Source organism: Heloderma suspectum, chromosome 8, assembly GCF_057233095.1.
Source record: "Heloderma suspectum isolate Gila_16-S chromosome 8, 16-S_ref, whole genome shotgun sequence".
NCBI lineage: Eukaryota > Metazoa > Chordata > Lepidosauria > Squamata > Helodermatidae > Heloderma > Heloderma suspectum.
Window position 1 is genome coordinate 2,266,115 of NC_139465.1, and position 20,733 is coordinate 2,286,847.

At 56.6% G+C, this 20,733-nt stretch overlaps 3 protein-coding genes across 3 annotated transcripts; 2 read left to right on the forward strand and 1 right to left on the reverse strand.

The window, feature by feature from the left end:
• The first annotated feature begins 752 nt into the window (after positions 1 to 752).
• Positions 753 to 16,061, forward strand: LOC146338741 (cadherin-1-like). The gene is made up of 9 exons (XM_084812630.1): positions 753 to 803; positions 4,457 to 4,600; positions 5,771 to 5,926; positions 6,555 to 6,699; positions 7,081 to 7,256; positions 7,575 to 7,703; positions 14,780 to 14,922; positions 15,032 to 15,170; positions 15,768 to 16,061. The coding sequence occupies exons 1-9, from the start codon at positions 753 to 755 to the stop codon at positions 15,855 to 15,857; spliced, it is 1,173 nt and encodes a 390-aa protein (XP_084668756.1). The 3' UTR covers positions 15,858 to 16,061.
• LOC146338742 (B-cadherin-like) lies at positions 7,936 to 11,084 on the forward strand. The gene is made up of 3 exons (XM_084812408.1): positions 7,936 to 8,109; positions 8,557 to 8,801; positions 10,868 to 11,084. The coding sequence occupies exons 1-3, from the start codon at positions 7,936 to 7,938 to the stop codon at positions 11,082 to 11,084; spliced, it is 636 nt and encodes a 211-aa protein (XP_084668534.1).
• A 263-nt stretch (positions 16,062 to 16,324) lies between the features above and the next one.
• LOC146338743 (dynein regulatory complex subunit 4-like) lies at positions 16,325 to 20,700 on the reverse strand. Its single transcript, XM_084812448.1, has 6 exons — positions 20,597 to 20,700; positions 20,431 to 20,443; positions 19,396 to 19,482; positions 18,457 to 18,666; positions 17,215 to 17,280; positions 16,325 to 16,653 (listed from the first exon to the last, which is right to left on the reverse strand). Exons 1-6 carry the CDS (start codon positions 20,698 to 20,700, stop codon positions 16,504 to 16,506), a joined length of 630 nt encoding a protein of 209 aa, XP_084668574.1. The 3' UTR covers positions 16,325 to 16,503.
• Positions 20,701 to 20,733: the final 33 nt, after the last annotated feature.

Genomic DNA, 20,733 nt, shown 5'->3' on the forward strand with positions numbered 1-20,733 from the left:
CAAGCAGAATGCACAGCCCCCCCCCCCCCGCCCGCAGTTCCTTGGCATTGGCTATGAGGCTGGGCTGGGAATGACAGCAGAACAGGTTCCCAGACACCACTGCACCACCGCAGCTGGGGGCGGGGACAGTGGAAAAGATCCGACCCTTAATCTCTGCAAGGGGACAGAGAGATGCACTTTCGGGGACAAGAGCTATAATTTACACAGAAATTCATCTCACTGTAGTCGGGAAGACGGTGCCCAGGTGAGCTGTGTGCCCGCCCGCTCAGTCTGGATGGGAAACTTCAAGGCCTCTCTGCTCTCCCTTCCTCGGCTCCTCGGCTTTAAGCCAGGCTTGGCTTGGGCAGGCCATCCTTCTGCTGGAGGATTGACCTCCGACAGCCCCTCAGACAGAGGACTGTCCTGTGTAAAGGCTGCCCCGTGTGGTGTGCAAAGTGCATTCACGGAGTTCTGTGTGGGCTTCCTCTCTCTCACCTGCTTTCTCAAATTGTCAATGGAAATAAAATGTCATGCTCTGAAAGGCATCAGATTTGCACAAAGGAGCAATGGCGCTAATGTGAGAGCAGGTCCTTGTGATCCTTCACCCACCTGATCCGATTCCACCCACAAAAGGAGCCTGAGCTGGTTTCCATGGACCAAACCAGCTCCCCCAGAGGGCCTTGGCAGGCAGACTTTGCCCTGGCTGAGTCACCTGTGCTGCCACCCCGTTGCCAGAGAGAGGCTCGCCCACGGCAGAGAGCAAGAGCGGAGCAATGGGCTACTTTGGGGGCGCTCTGCTGCTCCTCCTGGTCCTTCCTGCTCAGGTAGGACAGCCCTCCTGTCCTACCTGAGGGGGCAGGGGGGAAGCTATGGGATCCAGGCATTGGGGAGAGGATGGGGGGAGTTTGGGGGGGTGAGGGGGCGTGGGTGTGGAGGTGCTGGAGAACTCTGGAAGCGGTGCCAGCGCGTTGGTCTTGTAGCCCAGTAAGGTGTGCTCTGACTGGGAGTCGCTCTGGAAGGTCTCTGGTGCGGCTTTTCATCGCCCTCCTCCCTGAAACCCCCAAAGCAGGGGGGGGAACGTGGGCTTGCACACACAAAGCACGGAGGCCACGCTGCACTGGGATGTGGGGAGAAGCACTCACAAGGGGAGCGTGGGGAGGCACCCCTGGCCGCTCCTGGTGAGCGGGCGAAGCCACACCGGTGTGACAGCTGGCCCCTTGGGCGCTAAGCTCCAGGCTGGATTGACAGCCCAGAACCCACAGATCTGCGGAAAAGCCATGCGCAGCAGCCCCTGGAAAGGGCCCTTGAGAATGCCAAGATATATGGTGTCCAGAGGGAGAGCCTCCCGGGGCAGGCATGGTGGCAGCCTCGGGCAGCTCTGGGCACCCAGCTTACCATCTCCTTTTTTTCCTGGGCACCTGGGTGTGCTTCAAAGGAAAGTGCTGGGCTGCAGCCACCCACCATTCGCACGCAGCAATCCCAGCAGAGCAGTTGTGGAAAGGGTGCTGACATAGGGAACGAAGAATCGAGGAGTTCTGCTAAAACGGTGCCCGGGGATATGTGCCAGAACCGGGTGGGAGGACTGAGGGGGAAACAATCCACGGCAAGCCACAGTGCACTTGATCCTCTGTTGGGAGTAACATGGGTTATCCAGCGAAGAAACAACCCACCGTGGCTTATCTTCAGGGTGGCTTAGAGTGTCACACAAACTCGCCCAGTATCAGCAGTGGACCTGCCCTCCCATAATTTCCAGGAAAGAGTGGAGAGGAACAGATGCTGAGCTCCAACGGCAGCATCAGAACAAAGCAACATCTTATCACTGTGTTTATAGCTAATACTGCTGCTTGCTGGCTTGCCACTGGATCCTTTTTGTGGGCAGCTCAGCTGTTCTGCTTGGGTGTTTCATAAGCTGTGCACAGTTGAAGCCTCTTTGGGCCCACAGAACAAAACCACATGGCAAGTTGAGTCCACCAACTTTCCTGGGCCATTTTCCCCAAAACATTGGAACAAATTAGCTTGTGGATTTACATGGACCCCTTCCTTCAATGTAGGTGTTCAAAGCAAATATATTTTTTGAAAAAATAAGCTGTTCCTACAGTTCCCAGACCCGTGTTGATTCAGTAAAGGCGAGTAGCCTTTAAGAACAACATGGGTTGCCAACCTTTAAACAGGACTTATCTTCCATAGATTATTTAGAAACTGACTTCCTGGAGGTGAGGCAAAAGTCACAGTAAAACCTTTTATTGCAGTAATTCTAGTAATTAGCTATAAGTCTCTCAATAAAGATCTATGGTTAACCTATCACACCGTTAATACTTGACCAGAATCAGTTCATGAGGATCACAAGAAAGGACCCAAACAGCCCTGGGCTCAGCACACAGAATAAATCTAAATAGCTCTGGAGAGTTCTACTGAAAGTGGGGAAGCATTCCAGGTTATCAAAGCATCGCTTCTAGCTAAGTCTGCTGCTGGCTGCTCTGGTCTACATACAGGGGAGGGGCTGCTAAGGATCAGTATCGGACCTTTGATCCTGGCAGGAAAACCTGGCTCTCAGGCGGTTGCTGCGCAGTGCCGGACGCCTCTGAAATGCTGTCTTTAGCTGACAGTGCACCTCTCCATTTTATCCTCACGACATTCCTGTGCATCGCCAACTAGAGACATCCCCCAAACTCCCTCTCCTGCAGAGACCTCCTGCTGCCACCGCCCTCTTCCCATGGGTAGCATCCCTGGTCCAGAAGCAGGGGCCTCTCTCAAGGTCAGGTCTCCCAGGTGTGGAAGAGAGGCCATATCAGCATCCTGCGTCTCGCCCCTCCCAGCACATCGGCCAGTGGGAGTCGTGGTAGAACCAAGTTCTCAGGCACTGAGCTTCCCATGGCTGGGCCTGACGCTACAACATCTCTGTTTGACTCAAAATTGGTGTCCCAGGGTATAGCTCCCTCAAAGTGGGGCCAGGGCTCACAGAATGCCCTCCACCTGGCCTTGTGGCACGACCAGGTAAGGCAAATAGACCAGCCAAACATGGCAGCGAACTGGAGTCCGGGAGTGTCCGAGTCATGCTAGAACAAAAGGGCCCCACAACATTGTTCTTTCCCATTCTCAGCTATTTCCCACCCATCAGCTGAGTGGTGGGGAATGACTGTGTGTGTGTGTGTGTAAGATTCAGCCTCCCGTCCTTGTCGTGGCTTCCCTTTCTCAGCGCAGAAGCATGATCCTGATGTGTGTGGATATTTTATTCATTCATTTCATTTATATCCCACCATTTTCCTCTGTCCAGGAGCCCAAGGGGCCTCACAGGGTCCTCCTCCTCTCCATTTTATCCTCACAACATCCCTGTGAGGTAGGCTTGGCTGAGCGAGCGACGGGCTCCACGGTTGAATGGGGACTACAGCCCAGATGTCCGGAGTCTCAGTCCAGCACTCCAACCACTACACCACATGGCCTCGCAGTATGGGAGGAAATGTGGATGTGCCTTTGCTCAGGTGGCCACTTCTGAATTGCTAAAAATGGGAAACGCATCACCCAAAAGGAGGACAAAAAAGGAGGACAAAAGGACACCAATTTGCATACATTTTTCTTATGCTGATTTATATGTACAGATGCAAATTTGGAAATAATGGTTACAGTTTAAATAGAAACACAATGCGTCACAGTGGAGACTGTGACCAGGGCCTTGCTCCGCCTGCGGTGCAGGTGCTGCAGATGGGCCCCTTCAAGGCCCTTTAGTTCCCCCTTCGGATGGTTCTGTCTCTTTCAGCCGCACGTGACTGGGCAGCCCTTCAAACAGAGGACGCCTTTGAAAAAGGACAGTCCTAGAGGGCACAGAACCGCCCTAGCTTTGTCCCCACCCACTTTTGGCTCCCCCCCCCCCCGGGAAGGCAGCCCCCAGAAGGTTACCCACAAGAGAACGTGACTCTTGGGCAGGAAAAGACCCCCGCGCCCGCCGCCCTGTTGTAGAGCTGGGCAAAGAAAGCTCCTGGCAAGAGGCCTGGACCAGCCACAGACCCGCCACCAGCACTGCCGTCCTGCGGTACAGAGCCTGTCGGGCACAGTCCTGTCTCTCTGCCTTCGTCCTCCACCCCATTCGTTTGCCGGGGAGCCTCGCAGGTGGGGTGGCAGCTTCATATTGCCCCCGGAGAGGACATGTGTGGTCAAAAGAGAGGAGTCTGCATACCATTTGCATCCACTGATTTATATGAATAGATGCCCATCTAGAAGGAATGAGTATAACTGAAGCAGAATACAGCGCAGCTCCCCAGAGCGGGGAAGGCCGAGTCCAGGCGTTCACTGCAGATGGGCCACAGCTCTGATGGTCGTTCGTCTTTAAACGGGAACAGGACCGTCCTTCAGACGGAGGACTGTCCTCTACAAAAGAGGACACATGGCCACTCCAGGCCCTGCCGAGGCACTGAGGTTTCTCTGGTTAAATGCCCAGGATCCTTCCTGCCTCGCTGAGCCAGAGGGGTGTCTTTCTTCACAGGAGCCCTATTGGCTTGCTCACGGAGAGCTGCTGGCCTTCCTGGAACCGGGCCCAGGCCTGCGGAGACAGAAGAGGGACTGGGCCATCCCACCGGTCACTTGCGCTGAGGATGAGAGGGGCCCTTTCCCCAAGAAGCTGGTGCAGGTGAGGCCTCCGTTCTGGGGTGGCGTCCCTTGGGGTCCCCCCCTGTCAGGGGCGGCCCAAGGTTAGGGTCCTTTGTCCTGAACTGAAAGTTGGCAACATCTTGTCTTCATGGGAATCCTGAACTTCACCGCTTGTGACAGTGCTGGTCCGAAGGAACCACCCATCCAGTCCCTTCTGGGGTCCTGCCAGGACCTCGCGGGAGCTCAGCTTTGGACCCTGGCCGACGCACGTGTCAGAGGGCAAGCGGGGCAGGTGGATACTTCAGAAACAGAGCTCGGTGGCAGGGGCAACACGGTCTCCTCCCGTGGAATGGCTCAGTGGCTTGTGGGCTCCCTTCCACCACCACCACCCTGCTGTTTCAGACATCTCAGACTCTCCTCCGGGACCGGATAGCATCAGGCTATCTGGGCTCTGGCCTGGAAGAGCCTGCGGTCCCACTTCGGGCTTTGGTGGACTGTCTGTGTCCACCCCCATTGCGGCCACGATGTGGCTCCGCCTGGGTGCTCTGCAGCTGCTCCCTTGGCAGAGGCCAGCTGGGCAGCCGCTTTCTCGTGACCGGGGCTGAGAGCAGGTAGAGGAGGCCAAAGAGCAGAGAACCCGCTCCTCTTTTGTAGCAGCACAGCTTCTGCTTCTGTCTCCTTGTGGGGCAAGTCGGCTTGCTGGGACCTCTCCATTGCCCAGAAAGCTGCCACGATGCCTTCTCTCGGAATGCCATTCTTCATCACCCACGTAGAGGTGGCGTGTCTGTGGTTTTACACTGACTCCGCAGTTTGGTGTCCTTCTGGCTTGTTGGGTCTGAGTCTGCAGTGTTTGGCGGGTCTACGTGTCATTCTGCAACATGACTGCAAAGTCTTAATTAAGGCAACATTCTAGCACCAAAACGTCCCGAGCGGAGAGCTCCCAGTTCTGGCTCTCCGCCACAGTGTCGGCCGTGCAGGTCTGCTGTGCCTAGGAGATGCCCACCGGAGGCCAACGGCTGCTGGCCACCTGGGCCGGGCACCTCCCCCGTATCTGTGGGTGCGGAGAGTCCGGCTGGGGGCGGCAGAGCAATGTGACGCGTCGCGGGGAGGAGGGTCAGAGGAGTTCAGCCCGGCCTCAGCCTCCTCCGTTGCCCTGAGGCTTCACACTTCCCACCACATCGGCTGAATAGTTGGCCCATGCTTTTACCAGATCAAATCCAGTAAGGGGAAAATGACCACAGTCTTCTACAGCATCACTGGGCAGGGAGCAGACAGCCCTCCGATCGGCGTCTTCACCATTGAGCGGGACACTGGCTGGCTGAAAGTGACCCGTCCGCTGGACAGAGAAATCACCGACAGGTACCTGGTGAGTCCTCGCGTGCCGCCGCATCCGTGGGCAACCGGCAGAGCCTTCTTCAAGACGTCCGGAGGCTGCTCTTCATGTCAGAACAGGCTGTCCACCTGGCGGACGGGAGAGCGCCTCCAGGCAGATGCCTCACGGGTTTCTGTGCAGTGGAAGCTCAGGCCTCCTCCTCCGGTATTCAGGGGGTGGCACCGAAGCCCATGTGGCCTACAGAGGGCTGCTTCCCCCTCACATTGCCCTCCCCGGCCCCCGTCGTACCCCTGCAGCAGCAATGGTGGAGGTAGATAGCCTTGTGGGATGCGGGAGTTCGGCAGGGCTCAATCAGGCCTGAAACGAGTGAAGCAACGTGACCAAGTGCCTCTGAGCACCTGCAGAGGGCCTGTCCTTCGTCAGCACTTCAGGCGGTAAGAGAGGGGCTCCCCATTCACAGGGGGCAGGAAGAGGAGATGGCCCTGGGGGAGGGGAATGTCAAAAGCTCCCTGCTGCTGCCCTTCCCATGTAACCTCTGTCTAGAGCAGCCAATGCCCGGCTGCATCTGTGGCTCCTTGTCTCCCTTCAAAATGTTTTCTGGACCAAACCCTCCTTGCCAATTTCAAGGTGCATACGGCCCTTGTCCGCTTTTGCTCTCCAGCTTACCTGCCATGCCGTGTCTGAAAATGGCCGGCCTGTGGAGGACCCCATGGACTTCACCATCAGGGTGAGCGATCAGAATGACAACCGGCCCAGATTCACCCAGAGTGTCTTCGAAGGATCTGTGGCAGAAGGAGCCAGACCAGGTAGGAACGTACGTTCATTTGCACGAGTGTGAGCAAAGGCAAACAGTGTTAGTTGCTGCTGTTCGGCGGAGTAGGTGTTCCTGTGTACTGCTTGCGCGTGCTTAATGTACATGGGCTCTGTCCCCTACATAGGGGATGATACCATGTGCAACCCGCCTGCTATGCGTTCTTCTCCGTGGGTGTGCCGTGCAGCTCACATTCCCTGCAAAGCGCTCTGCTCCTGTGTAGCTTACTTTTACTCGGAGGCTGAAAAGCTTCTTCTGCAGCTGCCTGGGACAGAATCGGTTCCGCCTTCATGCCGGCTGGGAAGGAGGGTGGATTTTCTCTACTGCACATTCTGAAACATAAAAAAACACACAACTCTTTTTCATGCATGTCCAGGTACCGCTGTGATGCAAGTGTCAGCCACCGATGCTGATGACAGTGTGGGTACCACCAATGGGGTCGTCACCTACTCCATCCTGAGCCAGGAGCCCGAAGACCCCTACAGACAAATGTTCACCATCAACAATGAAACGGGGCTGATCAGCGTGATCACGACGGGCCTAGACCGGGAGGTGAATGCCTGGGCGGGGGCTGGGGGGCGGAGATTAGCTGGTGCCTCCGAGTGCCCCCAAGCACTCTGCCTGTGCTCCTGCATCAGGTGATTGGCACTTACATCTCCTTGGAAGCACCGGGACGTAAGCACCCATCCGAGTGCAGGATTGCTCCCTCTTTGTTTGTAATATATTCGTCTTTACATTTTGTATCGCCTTCGGTCCCGAACATCCCACATGGGCGCGTGTTTCGCCTTTTCCCAAGGAGGGCTATGAATGCCTGCAGCGAAGTCTCCCTGTTACTGGCACAAACCGAATTGTTGTTTTGCTTCCTTCCAGAAATTCCCCCGGTACACGCTGCTCCTGCAAGCCGCAGACATGTTAGGAGAAGGCTTCACTACTACAGGGACAGCAGTGATTACCGTCACTGACGCGAATGACAACCAGCCAATCTTTGACCCGTCCACCGTAATGCTGGGCTCTCCCTACCTCCCCTTTGCTGTACTGACACCACATTGTACCTGCTGCACGCCTCCGTCAAACACATGCAGACCTACTGCCTCCCAGCCATCTGACGCTGTCTGCTCCAGAAAAGGATGGCGGCCTATCAGCATGTTGAGCTGGGCTTTTCCACCTGAGCAAGGCAGGGCCCCGAGACCTGGTTGAGCCCTTTCCTTTTGTCTTGTAGTACGTTGCAGGCATGCCAGAGAACGTGGCGGGGTTTGACATTGCCAGGCTGATGGTAACGGATGCTGACCAGCAAAACACCTTGGCGTGGAAGGCCAAGTACACCCTTGTGAAAGGGAACGAGGGAGGGAACTTTGCTGTCGCCACCGATCCCCAGAGCAATGCTGGTGTTCTGACGACTGTGAAGGTGAGCGGAGAAGCCCTCCCCGCACCCCTTTTTGGCAGCGGGCCTTCTGTGCCGCTTCACCCCCGCTACGAAACTCCCTTCGCAGGGCGGTTTGCTTGGCTCCCCCGATCTTGGCCTTGGGGCGCCTGGCTGATGCCACGCCGTTCCCCGAGCCTTTCCTGGCTGAGGCTGCCCTTGAAGGCTGCCCTGTTTTGTTGTCATTTATTTCGGCTTTCTTGGAAACCCTTGTGTTTTATTGTGTTTGCGGTTTTGTTGCAATCTTCTTGAGTGCTCGTTGAGCGGAGGGGGCGATTCAGAAACATTTCAAATGAATGTATCTCCAGCCTCCCTCAGTGCTGTGACTGCTTGTGCTGGCTGGCCTCGAGGTGGACGTTCCTGACTGAGCCATCTCCCTCTTTCTTGCACCCCTGACTGGGCCATCTCCCTCTCTCTTGCGTCCTCCTCAAGGGCCTGGACTATGAGGCGCAAAAGCAGTTTGTCCTCCAAGTCACTGTGGTGAATGAAGTTCCCTTCTCGGTGGCTCTCCCGACATCCACGGCTACGATCACCGTCAACGTGTTGGACATCAACGAAGACCCCATCTTTGTTCCACCTCAAATGGCTGTGACCAAGCCAGAAGACCTCGCCGTTGGACAGAAAGTGGCCACGTACACCGCTCAGGACCCTGATAAGTTTCTGCAGCAGACCATCAGGTGCAGGAGGGTTTAGGTCCAGGCTGGGCAACCTTTTTTGTGGTGAGGGCCATCTTCCTTTGTGGGTAATGGGCCAAGGGCCGTGTGCTGACGCTGAGCAGGGCCAAGGCCAGGGTTGGGCAGGGCGAAAACCAAAAGTGGAGGACAAGGACAAGCCCCCCTTTCTCTCTCTGCCATGCCTTCTCCGTGCAGCCGCCTGCCAATGGAAGGGGCAGATGAAGTGGGGTGGAGGGCTGCAAGGGCTGCAGGTTGCCCACCCCTGCTTGAAGTGCTTTGGCAGGTGGCTCGGCTCGGGGCTGTAAGCAGCTTGGCTCGGGGGCTGCGCTGGGGCAAAGCGCAGCGCTGGGGGGCAGCCTCTCCTCCCCAATCACACCTTTAGGTAGCTGACAGGTAGCGCAGGCATGGCGAGGAAGGGGAGACGCCCGAGATGGACCCTGCAGGGAGCTCAGAGGGAAGCGGCGAGGTGGCTGACTGAGGCCAGGCACTGGGAGTGCAGAGCTGTGTCCGTGTCCGGGCCACGGAGGCCAGGGTTGCCCTCCAGGGCCTCTGTGGCTGGGACCAGGGTGCTCGAAGGGGCACCAGGCTCCCCGTTGGCCTCCCCGCGCAGTCAGGTCACATACTTTTCCAGGCGCTGCACCCAGCGGCACCATGCTGCCTGTGGAAGGCGCTCCCGAGGGAGGCTTGCCTGGCTCCTACGTGGCTATATTTTTAGCAGCATGTGGCAATCTGATTTCCCCAGGCATAATATCTACATATCTACAGATATATAGCTCTGAATGTACATAGGTTTTGTGCTGCAGTTTTATTTTAGTGACATCTTTGTGTATTTATCATGTTCCTTTATGTTGGTGTTATTAATAAATACATTTATATACTATTTATAATATTTTAAAAATATCTCTAAGTAGTTTACAGGGAGATTAAAATACATTAAAAGACATCATAATAAATACAAAAACATTTATATAAAGCATTAAAACCAATACTCATGACACTGTAACGTTATGTAAGTTACCCTGAATGTTTTTATTTGAAGGGCGGGATAGAAATGTATTAATAAAAAGAGTAAGAAATAAATGAAACCTCACAATCCCCAGGGATCTGAAATGTATCTGGCAATAACTCTTTCAGTTTTGCTTTTTTTGTGTGTTTTTTGCAGATATACAGTTGGGAGCGACCCAGCCGGGTGGCTCAAAATTAACGTTGCAAATGGCATCATAGAGACTAGAGCCCCTCTGGACAGGGAGTCAGAATTTGTGACAAACAACACCTACACAGCTCTCATCTTGGCAGCCTCTCCTCCCCGATCACACCTTTAGGTAGCTGACAGGTAGCGCAGGCATGGTGAAGAAGGGGAGATGCCCAAGATTGACCCTGCAGTGTGGCTGGGACCAGGGTGCTCGAAGGAGCGCTGGCCTCCCCGTCAGCCTGCCCATGCAGTCAGGCTTCTCCAAATACCTCCAGCAAATGAACTGCACCAGCTGTTGACTGGAGAGGGTCTTCTCGGTGCTTGCACCACTGTGCCTGTGGTACGCTGTCCCAAGGAAGTCTTACCGGGCACCTACATTGTTAGCTTTTTGCCACCAGATGGAGATCTTCTAGTTTCCCCAGTTTTTTTCATTAGTAATTTTTATTAGTTTTTAATTAGCCCCAAATGTGCATACATTTTGTGCTGGTTTGATTATGTATTTATTTATTTGATTTATTAGCTGGCTACTTGGCCACTCTAGGCAGCGTACAATACTAGTAACAAATTTACATAATCAACTGAACAAAAAACAGAAAAGAAACAAACCAACACTGCTCTAAAAAACCCTAACCCACCCCAAATGCCCACCTGAACAGCTAGGTTTTTAAAGCCTGGCAGAAGCTCATCAAAGAATGCAATTTTTTGGTATTATTACCTTATTACTTAATTAAATATTTTGTAGGTCATCCTGGATTTCTTTTTACTTGAAGAGTGGGATATAAATATATGAATAACAACAGTAAGAAATTAATGAAACCCCACAATCCCCTGGGGTTTGAAATGTGTCTGGCAATAACTCTTACTGTTTCTTTTGCAGGTATACAATTGGGAATGACCTAGCAGGGTGGCTGAAAATTCACCCCCAAAATGGCGTCATAAAGACTAAAGGCCCTCTGGACAGAGAGTCAGAATTTGTGACAAACAACACCTACACAGCTCTCATCTTGGCAAAGGACAATGGTAAGTGGACATGTTTAACTGTTTCCTTGGACTCTGCTTCGTGTCCCGCACTCGGGCAGGACAGACTCTTGTAAGGGGGCTGTGATGGATTGCTGTGCTAAGTACTCTCCAGAGAAACGGGGCTATCATTTATCTGGCATTTCCCAATGCAGAAAGAGGAGCCTTTCCTGCTCTTTGACCTTGGTTCCTCTGAAATATGAATCTCATAATTTCATCTTTATTTGTTGAAAATACCTTGTCTAAAAATTCGAAACTAAAAATATATTGTGCAGCAGGAACTGGAGCTTTCCAAAATTAGATCACATTACCAATCCATACAATTAAGGCATTAACATAAAAAAAAAAGCTATGGATGAGAACATTTCCGTGACAAGCTTGGACTGCAGAGGGCTTCAGCTAGGCAAAATGGAGCAAGGTAAGTGGAGTGGGGCCATGACAGAGAAGGCCCTGCTGTGCCCCTCAACAGTTCTCTCCCCTCAAATAGCAGGGAACTCTGAACAGAGCAGGGGAGAGGAGGCAGTTGAACAGAAACATGGTACTTGCACGTCACGCGTCAGGCTGAAATCCTCCACATAGCTGCCTGTGAGTAAGATCCATTGAACTCAATGGAACTTACTTCCGTGTAGGCACATATCGGGTTGCGCCATTAGCCGTGCCGCCATTTCTCTCCAGGGTCACCACCAGGCACTGGCACAGGAACTCTTCTCATACACCTTGACGATGTGAACGACAATGGGCCGGAGCCAGACCCACGCTCCTTCCAGGTCTGCAGCCGGAGCCCCGAACCCCAGGTGCTGACCATTGTGGACAAGGACCTTCCTCCAAACACCCACCCCTTCTCTGCAATGCTGGAGCTGGGCTCGAGTGCCAACTGGACGGTCCGGAAGAGCGGGGGTAAGTCGCTGCGTCCTCCGCGCTCCCCTGGACCTCTGGAGAAATGGGCCGGAGCTGCGTGCGGGTGTCTTCCCCTGCGCCACCGCAAGGGCCTCGTTCTCACAAGCAGCAGGAGTGGAGGCAGCAAAGCGGGGCTGAGCCGCTTCCGGCGGTGGACGGAGGCGCGCTTGCGTGTCTGGGTGCTCTTCCCTCCAAAATAAACAGTCCTGGCCCAGTCCTGACTTCCTCGTTTTCTATGCGGAGGGGAGTCCCATCCCATCCCCGCCTCCATCCCCGCGCAGGATAGCATCCCTTCAGGCACGACCCCACTGGCCGTCTCAAGGCGCTTGCTCGCCACCTCCGCCGTTGCTTTCTGCGAAGGAGGCCAAAGTCAGACAATAATGCGCATTTGTAAAAATGGGGGCATGTATTAGTCAGATCATGTCTTGCTCTCTGGTTTGCCTGACAAGAGGCCTCAAGAAATTAGGCATAGCTGCAGCACCTTCTGATCTAAGGACCCTGAAGGCATCGTGGTGCCCAACAGGCCTTCTTGCTGTTGGGTATGCGCCCCGCCCCGCCCCGCCCCATTCTGAAATTTGCATTAAACTTGCAGTGAGAAATGCTCTGATAGGTGATCAGTGCTAGCATGAAAATCTGTTAGTGAAACGCATTTTTTAAAAAAGTGTGTTCCTTTCAAAAAAGAAAAGAAGCAGCTGAGCAAAGCCTGGTTTTATTCCTCTGGGCACAGTGGGGGTCGTCTCGGTGGATGAAGTCCCAGCCCTAAGCCCCCCGCCTGGCGGTTTCCCTCCCGTCTTCCTCCCACAGAAGACAGACTGACCCTTCAACTGACCAAGCAGCTGGAGCCGGGAGAATACAGCATTGCCCTCAAGCTGACCGACGGCCAGGGGCTGTCCCAGGTGACGACAGTCAAAGCCCAAGTGTGGGACTGCGAGGGAGTGGTCAGCCACCACCCCCAGTTCACCCAGAGTATCTTCAAGGGCTCTGTAGCAGAGGGAGCCATCCCAGGTAAGTACCCATCTGAACAAAGGCAAACAGGGTTGGCTGGTGCTGTTCAGCGCGGGGTGCCCCGCGTCTGTACTCCTTGCGCATGCTGTGTGGACAGGGGCACCCGGACAGGAGGGGAGGAGGGCGCCCAACTGCCCGGGCCCTGCACCGTGCTTCTTTCTCCATGTGGACGGTGCAGCTCCTACAGCACCCACGGGTGCCCTGGGGACTGGCAGGAGGTGTGCAGATCATGCCCAGGTGGTCTGCATGGCTTGCCTTCATTCAGAGGCTGACAGCTGCCTGGGACAGGACCAGATCTGCCTCCAACTTAGGAATATGTGTGGTCGTGTGCATCAGCTTCCTGTTGTACTTTCTGCAACTGAGTTTTGGACTTTTGTGACGCATGCCTAGGTACCTCTGTGATGCAAGTGTCAGCCACTTATGAAGATGGTACTGTGGATTCCAGCAACACGATCATTGCATACTCCATTCTCAGCCAGGAGCCCCCAGTGCCACACAGCCAAATGTTCACCATCAATAGAAAAACAGGAATCATCAGCGTAGGCAAGCCAAGCCTAGACAGAGAGGTGAATGGCTGGGCCCCACTGGGGTGGGGCTGAGAAACACACTGAGAAGCGTCCCTTTAGACAAAGCACGCTTGCCTATACTGACCTGCACGTTGCTCCAGTCAAAGCACTGGGCCATAAGGCCACAGCCCCTGTTTGACATCTGAGAACCGCCCTCTCCCAAAGACACAAAGCGGCCCCCATCCATTTCAGCACTGACACACTCAGACACACTGTCGTAGTTGCAGGCTGCCACTCTGAGTCCTCCACCCTCTGACCCAACTCGAGGCTGATTAAAGCGTGCCAGGTACCGAACTGCCGTTGCCATTCTGCTCTCGACAGTCTTTATGTCCTGGGTACTGAGCAAATCTTCCCTAAGAAGGGAGCTTTACGACTACCCTTATGCCACATTTCAGTTGGCTATCTGGAGGCACCTTGATTTTCATGTCTCTGTGAGTCGGTTGGCGACACCCAAGAGTTTTACATGATAACATGCTTCTTCTTTGCCATATGGGGCTTTGATTCCCACTGCTAATGGAATTCTTTGTTTACAGATAACCTGCCAATACACTCTGATCCTGCAAGCCGCAAACAGGCTGGGATGCACTGCCGCGATAGCAGAGATTAGTGTCACTCACATGAGTCCACCAACTGTGGTCCCACCCATGCTAACACTGTGACTCCTCCCGTGTCCTCTCCCATGTTGCTGCTTGTTCATCGGTCTCCTCCAAGCAGCGAGGACAAGGGGCAGCATGGACCCCCGGAGCCCCCTGGACTTGCTGCTCTCCTTCTTGCTGTCACTGCTTGTTCACCAGTCTCCTCCAAGCATGCAAGCAGCGAGGACAAGGCAGGAGCGAGGAAGAGGAGGAGCAGCCTCTGCTCGTCTTGCGCTTTCCCCCTGGGCTGCGCTGTGGATTGGGTCCAGAGGAGAAGCGAACAGGTGGCGGCGGCAAGCGGGCGCTGGGCCCGGCCAGGGAGCAGGGCCCCCGGGGGCGTCTTGTCCCAAACCTGGAGCAGGCAGTGCCTGCGGGCGCCTCTCCTGCAGGAGCTGGAGGTGCCCCCACGTGCCCCCCCATGTGCCTTGGGGCAACGGGCAGGAACGCCAGCCGGACCACGTTTTTTAAAGAGGGGGCGGTGGCGGTGGTAGCGGCGGAGGGCCAAAGCAGGCGCCTCCCAGGCTCCCTGCCCAAGCTGTGCGGCTGGCAGGCACAGCCGGGGCGTAGGGGTGTGCACGGCTTGCTCTTGCTTCCTGGGCCGGGCAGCGGGAGGAATTCGTGGGTGCTCCAGCGCACTTCTCTTCTCCTGGCTCTCACCCTGAATCCCAGGCTGCGGGCCCAGACGAGGCCCCCCACGCATCCCTGACCATCCACGCGCTGAACATGCTCACCGGCCTGCCCGCGACCGGCCTGGCCATGCGCTTCTCCCAGCTGGGGCCTCCCGACGAACCCTGGGCAGAGCTCATGAAGAGGTAGGAGGGGGCCGGGGGAGCCCCGCCTGGCTCGGCGAGGCTGGCGCCATTGTGTAGGGGCTCTGGACCGGCTCCCCAACCACTGCGGCCAGCTCTGCTTCCGTTTCAGCACGACGAACACGGACGGGCGCTTGGACAAGAGCAGCCTGGCGCCCGGGCAGCTGCGAGCGGGCACTTACAAGCTGCACTTTGACACGGGGGAGTACTGGCGGCAACAGGGCTACAGCAGCTTCTACCCTTACGTGGAAGTAAGTTTCGTTTGGCAGGGGGAGGCGGCGGGAGGGGCCCAGCGCTCTCAGTGCCACCACGCGTGCCCTCGGACGGGCAGCAGCAGGCCTCGGGAGGATCGAGATGAGCCCAACTCGACCCAGGTCGGCCCAACTCAGAGCCCACCTGTCCATGCGCCGCCCTCTTTCGGTGCTTCAGCGGTAAGGGCGACGACGTGGGTTGGACTGCAACTCCCATCATTCCCGGTGGGAATGATGGGAGTTGCAGCCCCACCTTTCTGGGGGCAGCAGGTTGGGGAAGGGTGCCTAGGGGATCGCACAGGTCTGTGCGGGTGCAGGCCCGGAGGGCTGGTAGGCGCAGCCAGGCGGGCCCGGTGTTGCCCGCGGGGCACCCACTCAGGAGCGCACCCATAACTGGACGAGCCGGAAGGGGCTGGGGCCCCCGAGGGGCTCTGAGCCAGGCAGTTTTGCCCCTGCCCGTGGCCCCCATGGACTCGGTCCAGTGCAGCTACGGCAGGGGCGGGATACCCCAGGGCAAAGAGCTCCGCTGAGCTTCTGCTCTTCCATGTCCCCCGCCCCACACCGCTTCGTCTAAGCCCCCTTGCTCGTCTGTTGCAGATTGTCTTCAGCATCACGAAGGCGGAACAGAAAGTGCACATCCCCTTGCTGCTCAGCCCCTATTCCTACACCACCTACAGGGGGAACTAGCGGAAGAGACGGGACGGCCGAAGGAGGGGTCCTCCAGCAGGTTCCAGGCCACGCTGCCTGTGCGGCACGGTGGCTTGAGAGCGGGAGCCGCGCCCCGTCCCCCTTCCAGGACAGGGACAGGCCCGGGGCGTGGCCACAAGCTGATGTCTGCCAGTAATCCTGAGGCTAATAAAAGAGCTACCTCGCAGGGTTCTCGTGAAGGCAAGGGCCGCTCCTTGGGAGTCTCCTGCTTCGAACGGGGGGTGCCAGGGATTGAGTCTGGGCCCTGATCACACCTGTGCGTGGCCCAGCTTTGGGAGTGTTCCCCGGGATGGTGCTTCTGTGGACAGCACAGGCGGGGAGTGCTGTTGCCGCTCCTGTGAAGGTGCTACAGAGGTCCGGGGCTCAGGAGCGGAGAGGGTGGGTTCTCAGAGTCCCCGCGCCCATCCTTGAAGGAGGGGGGAAAGAAAAGGGGGACTTGGCAGAGACCGGGTAGGAAGAGCCCACTGCAGGGCCAGTTTAATGCGAAAGAGCACTGGGCCAGCCCCGATCCCTTCCTGGGGGCTGCTTCCTCCCCTCCTCTGCCCCACAGCCAGAGCGGGAGCGCGAGGCGGGCCAAACGCGAGGCAAGGGCAGCGGCTGTTCCAAAGGACGAGGCCAGGCTCTGCTACGTGGGGGTGGAGACAAATCCCGCCGGCCCTTGGCCCAGCGTGTGGCCGAGCACGGAGGTCTCCAGAGGCGTGAAGCCCAAATTGTCCAAGGGGATCCCGAAGGCGGTCAGCTTGGCCTCGTACGTCCGCAGCAAGTCGTTGTGTGCCTGCAGCGGGAGGGAGAGAATGCGAGGCTGCAGGCGCGGGTCGAGGGGAGGGACCGAGTGCCCGGACCGCACCGCTGCCACATGTAACAGGCTGCCCAGTTCGGTGGCTGCTCTGTCCATCTCGCCTCAGGAGGCAAGAGAGCAGGAAAGGGCAATGCGCCTGGCTGCAGGCCGGACCACCTCAGAGAGCTAACGCTCAAAAGAGCTGGGGCTCTTCAGCTTGTACAATGCGTCTGACGGTGGACAAGATGCCGGGATTCACGTCTGTGAGGCGGAGGGTGGATGGTGTAAAATGCATTGCTCCTCTTGGCCTAGGAAATGGGTTGCAGAAAGGCCGGAAGAAGTACTCCTGCATGTCGTTAACCTGCGGAACTCTGTGCCGCAGGACGTCGTGATTGCCGAGAGCACAAAGGACTTTGAAGAAACAGTTACGGACCCCCAAGTGTCCTGAGTGTGGGAGCTGGGGAACCTTTCCTTCCCTGGCCAAGACTGAAGAGGCCAGCTTGTCTCCCTCTGCTCCAGCACACACATACAGGGGTTCCTCTCAGGGACAGCTCTCACCTTGCACACTCTGGCCAGTTCGTACTGCAGGTCCTTGATGGCGTTGTTTTTGGAATCAAGCACATCCTGTGAAGGCAGACCACCCGTGGTTAATAATACAGTGCGGAAAGAAAGTAGCCCACCGGGGATTGTAAGCCCGTGCTGGCTCTCCTCCCTCCCTCCTTCCAAGGAGGATTCCTGCATCCGACCCCGCTCGTTCCTTGTGCCTCAGTCAAGGCTTCCCAAAGCCCACCCGGGCTCTGCTGGCCCGCCCACCCCGAACAGGAGACGATGCTGTGTCTGCTACGAGGTCATTTTTGCCGCTTGGTCCGGGATCCGAGGCCGCCCGCGGCACAAAGTGACGTGCTGGACGTTCCCGGGGGCTGAGCCTCCCGCACAAGCAGCAGTTGAGCGCAGGAACGTGCAGAACAGCTGGTGGGGTGAGGTGCCGGCCTCTGGGCAGCATCCGCTGTGCTGCATCTCCAGTTACTGGCGCCACCAGTGCTTGGAACGCATAGGTGGCTCACCGCCATTCCCAGGCGGCTCGAGCCACTGGAGACGCTGATTTCCATCCCGTCAGGAACGCCACTGACTGGGCAGGAGAGGAAGCCCAAGGGGGGAGGAGGCCGCTGGGGTCCCGGCAGTGCGTAAACTACCCTCGTTTGGCCCTTGGTGGCTGTGCTTGAACCCAAGGACTGGCACGGTGGGGAGGAGGAGTGCTGGACTGTGTGCGCCTGTGTGTCGGGGGGAGGTGTCCTGGAAGACTCTGCTAGCCCTGCTCCCCTGGCCTGCCAGGGGCATGTTTTGGAAGCGCAAGTAGCGCTACTCCAGGCCAGGGCAGTTAGCGGGAGATGGCAGCTTAGCAAACGAAGGGGGCAGCAGGGAAATCAGCAGTGGCAGAAACCCCATGGAGCGGAAGGGGGCAGGATAGCGATGGAGACCCGCTGCGCAGCTACTGGCCCCCAGGCCCTTGTGGAGTTAGAAGGGGTTGGCAGCCCCAGGTGGCCTCAGGCACAGAAGGCAGGCAGGAGCTCTCGCTCGCCCTCCACAGGAGATGGGGCAGCACAGCAGGGAACTCAGCCTTGGCAGCACAGGGACAGGGCCCTTGGCCACTTCACTTCTCACAGAGGGGGACACGTGCCGCTTCACCACGGCAGCAAGAAAGGGACCAGCCTGGCTGGGTTTGCCCTGTGCGTCTTCAAACTGAAGGCCACTACAAAAAGGCATTTCAGAAAGGATTCCACTGGGGCTCGGGCACAATACCTCCAGCTTGCGGGTGACCACGGTGAGGGCGCTGGGGTCGAGGTTGGAGGCAGCGAGCACCTCGTTGAGCTGCACCTCCTTCTTCTCCAGGAGGCTGGAGAGACCCAGCAGCTTCCGCTCCAGCAACAAGTTCTTGAAGCCGGTTTTCTGCTGCACCTCGTTAATGGCTTTGGTGAATTTCTCGTACAGCTCATCTCGCTCTTCCTGCACCTGGGCAGAGACAGCCACCAAGCCGAGGGTCAAGGAGAGCACTGCTCCAAGGCTGGGCCCCGGCTGGGCGATGAACGAGAAGAGGGGAATCTCTCCAGCATGGCAGTCCTCACTTCCACGAGGTCATCGTAGCGGCTGCAGCTGTGGAGCAGCCCAGTGGGGGACGCTCTCCTTGTCGCTCAGTCAGGCACAAAGCCCGGCTTCTCCAGCAACCCCAGAGGAAAACACCCTCAGGTTTCTGGGGCCTGGTCACTCTCACCAGCCTTATTTTCAATCCTTCCTGCACAACTGCAGACATGTGCAGAGCAAAAGTCGGAGACGAAAGGGATGCCCAAAGCTGCTGCACCCTGGACGGTCCCAGGTCAAGCTTTCCTCTCCCTCTCTCTCCCCAGGGGCCATCTGGGGGCCCAGCACTGTCGTGGGCCCGCAGATGAGGCTCCACTGGATGTCTGCAGAAAATGGGCCGTGCCTGGCATTTCCCTGTCCCCATGTCTCAGAACACAACACACCAAACCCAAATTTCCTGCCCCACCTTCTCCGATGCTGAAATCCGTCACAGCATAGGTCACTTTTCCAGCCTGGTGCCCTCCAGGTGTTTTGGACTTCAACTCCCATCAGCCCAAACCAGCACGGTCAATTGTCAGGAATGCTTGGCACTGAAGTCTAGAACATCTAGAGGGCAGCAGGCTGCTGTAAGTATTGGTAAAAGTATGGACTCCTCGTCTTCACCTTGCTGAACCTTTGCTGCAGCACCTCATGCTCCCACTGGAGATCCTTCCGTTCCTTCTCGGTGACTTTCAGGCGGGCTCTCGCACTCTGTGGAGGGGAGGGGAGGCGTGAAAAGGAGGGCAGTTCCTGAGGCAGAGAGCAGTGTTTGTGTGAGCAGGAAGGTACTGCAGAAGCCTGGAGCCCTCCAGATGCACGGGACTGCAATTCCCATCATTCCCAGCCAATGGCCATGCTGGCTGGGAAACGCAGTCCAACACAGGTGGAGGGCACCAGGTTGGGGAAGGCTGTACTACGGCAAGTTCCTCTGCTCCCCAAGGCCCTGAGCATCACTTCAAATCCCCATCCCATAAATACACACAAGTGCAGCCTTGATAAAACCCTTAATTCAGAGGTTCTCTAACTGCAGTCCACCATCTTTATGGTCTTTGGGATGCCAAAATGGATGTTCACTGGATGTCCATTGGATGTCTGTTCCCAGACATAGGAATTAATCCCCCACATAAGCCATGTGTATACCTGGCCTCAGGGGTATTTGCATCATGGAATTTTATTTGAGGGGGGGCTGCAGAGGCCACGCCCCCTTTTGGCACCACTGCGGCTGCTGCGAGGGGGCAGGGGAAGTGGCCAGACCCCTCAATCACTCCAAGGAGGAAAGAAGTCAGACGGACAGCCACTTACACATCACCAAGAAAGAGGACACCCGTTGGCATTCCACCCGCATATGTGAATTTAGATGTAAAAATGGAAATTCAGGGACAAGAGCTATAATTTACACAGAAATTCATCTCACCGTAGTCGGGAAGACGGTGCCCAGGTGAGCTGTGTGCCCGCCCGCTCAGTCTGGATGGGAAACTTCAAGGCCTCTTTGCTCTCCCTTCCTCAGCTCCTCGGCTTTAAGCCAGGCTTGGCTTGGGTAGGCCATCCTTCTGCTGGAGGATTGACCTCCGACAGCCCCTCAGACAGAGGACTGTCTTGTGTAAAGGCTGCCCCGTGTGGTGCGCAAAGTGCAAAGTCCTCTCCCTCACTCTCGCTCACCTGCTTTCTCAATCTGTTCACAAAAAATTAAAGCGCTGGGGTTGGGGGAGGCCCCAGAGCCGAGGTCTGACATTGGAAAGGGGTTCCAGGGCCACTTCCTGATGAGCGCTGCCCCAAATGACGCCTCCCGTGCTGAACGGCGCAATGCTTGCCCAATGGCACTTACGCAAGAGAAGGCCCTTGTGTACCCTCCACCCGCCTGGTCCGATGCCACCTGCGACAGCGGCCTGGGCTTGCTTCCATGGGGATGCAGGAGCCAGCACTGCACATCGATCGGACCGGCTCCCCCAGAGGGCCTTGGCA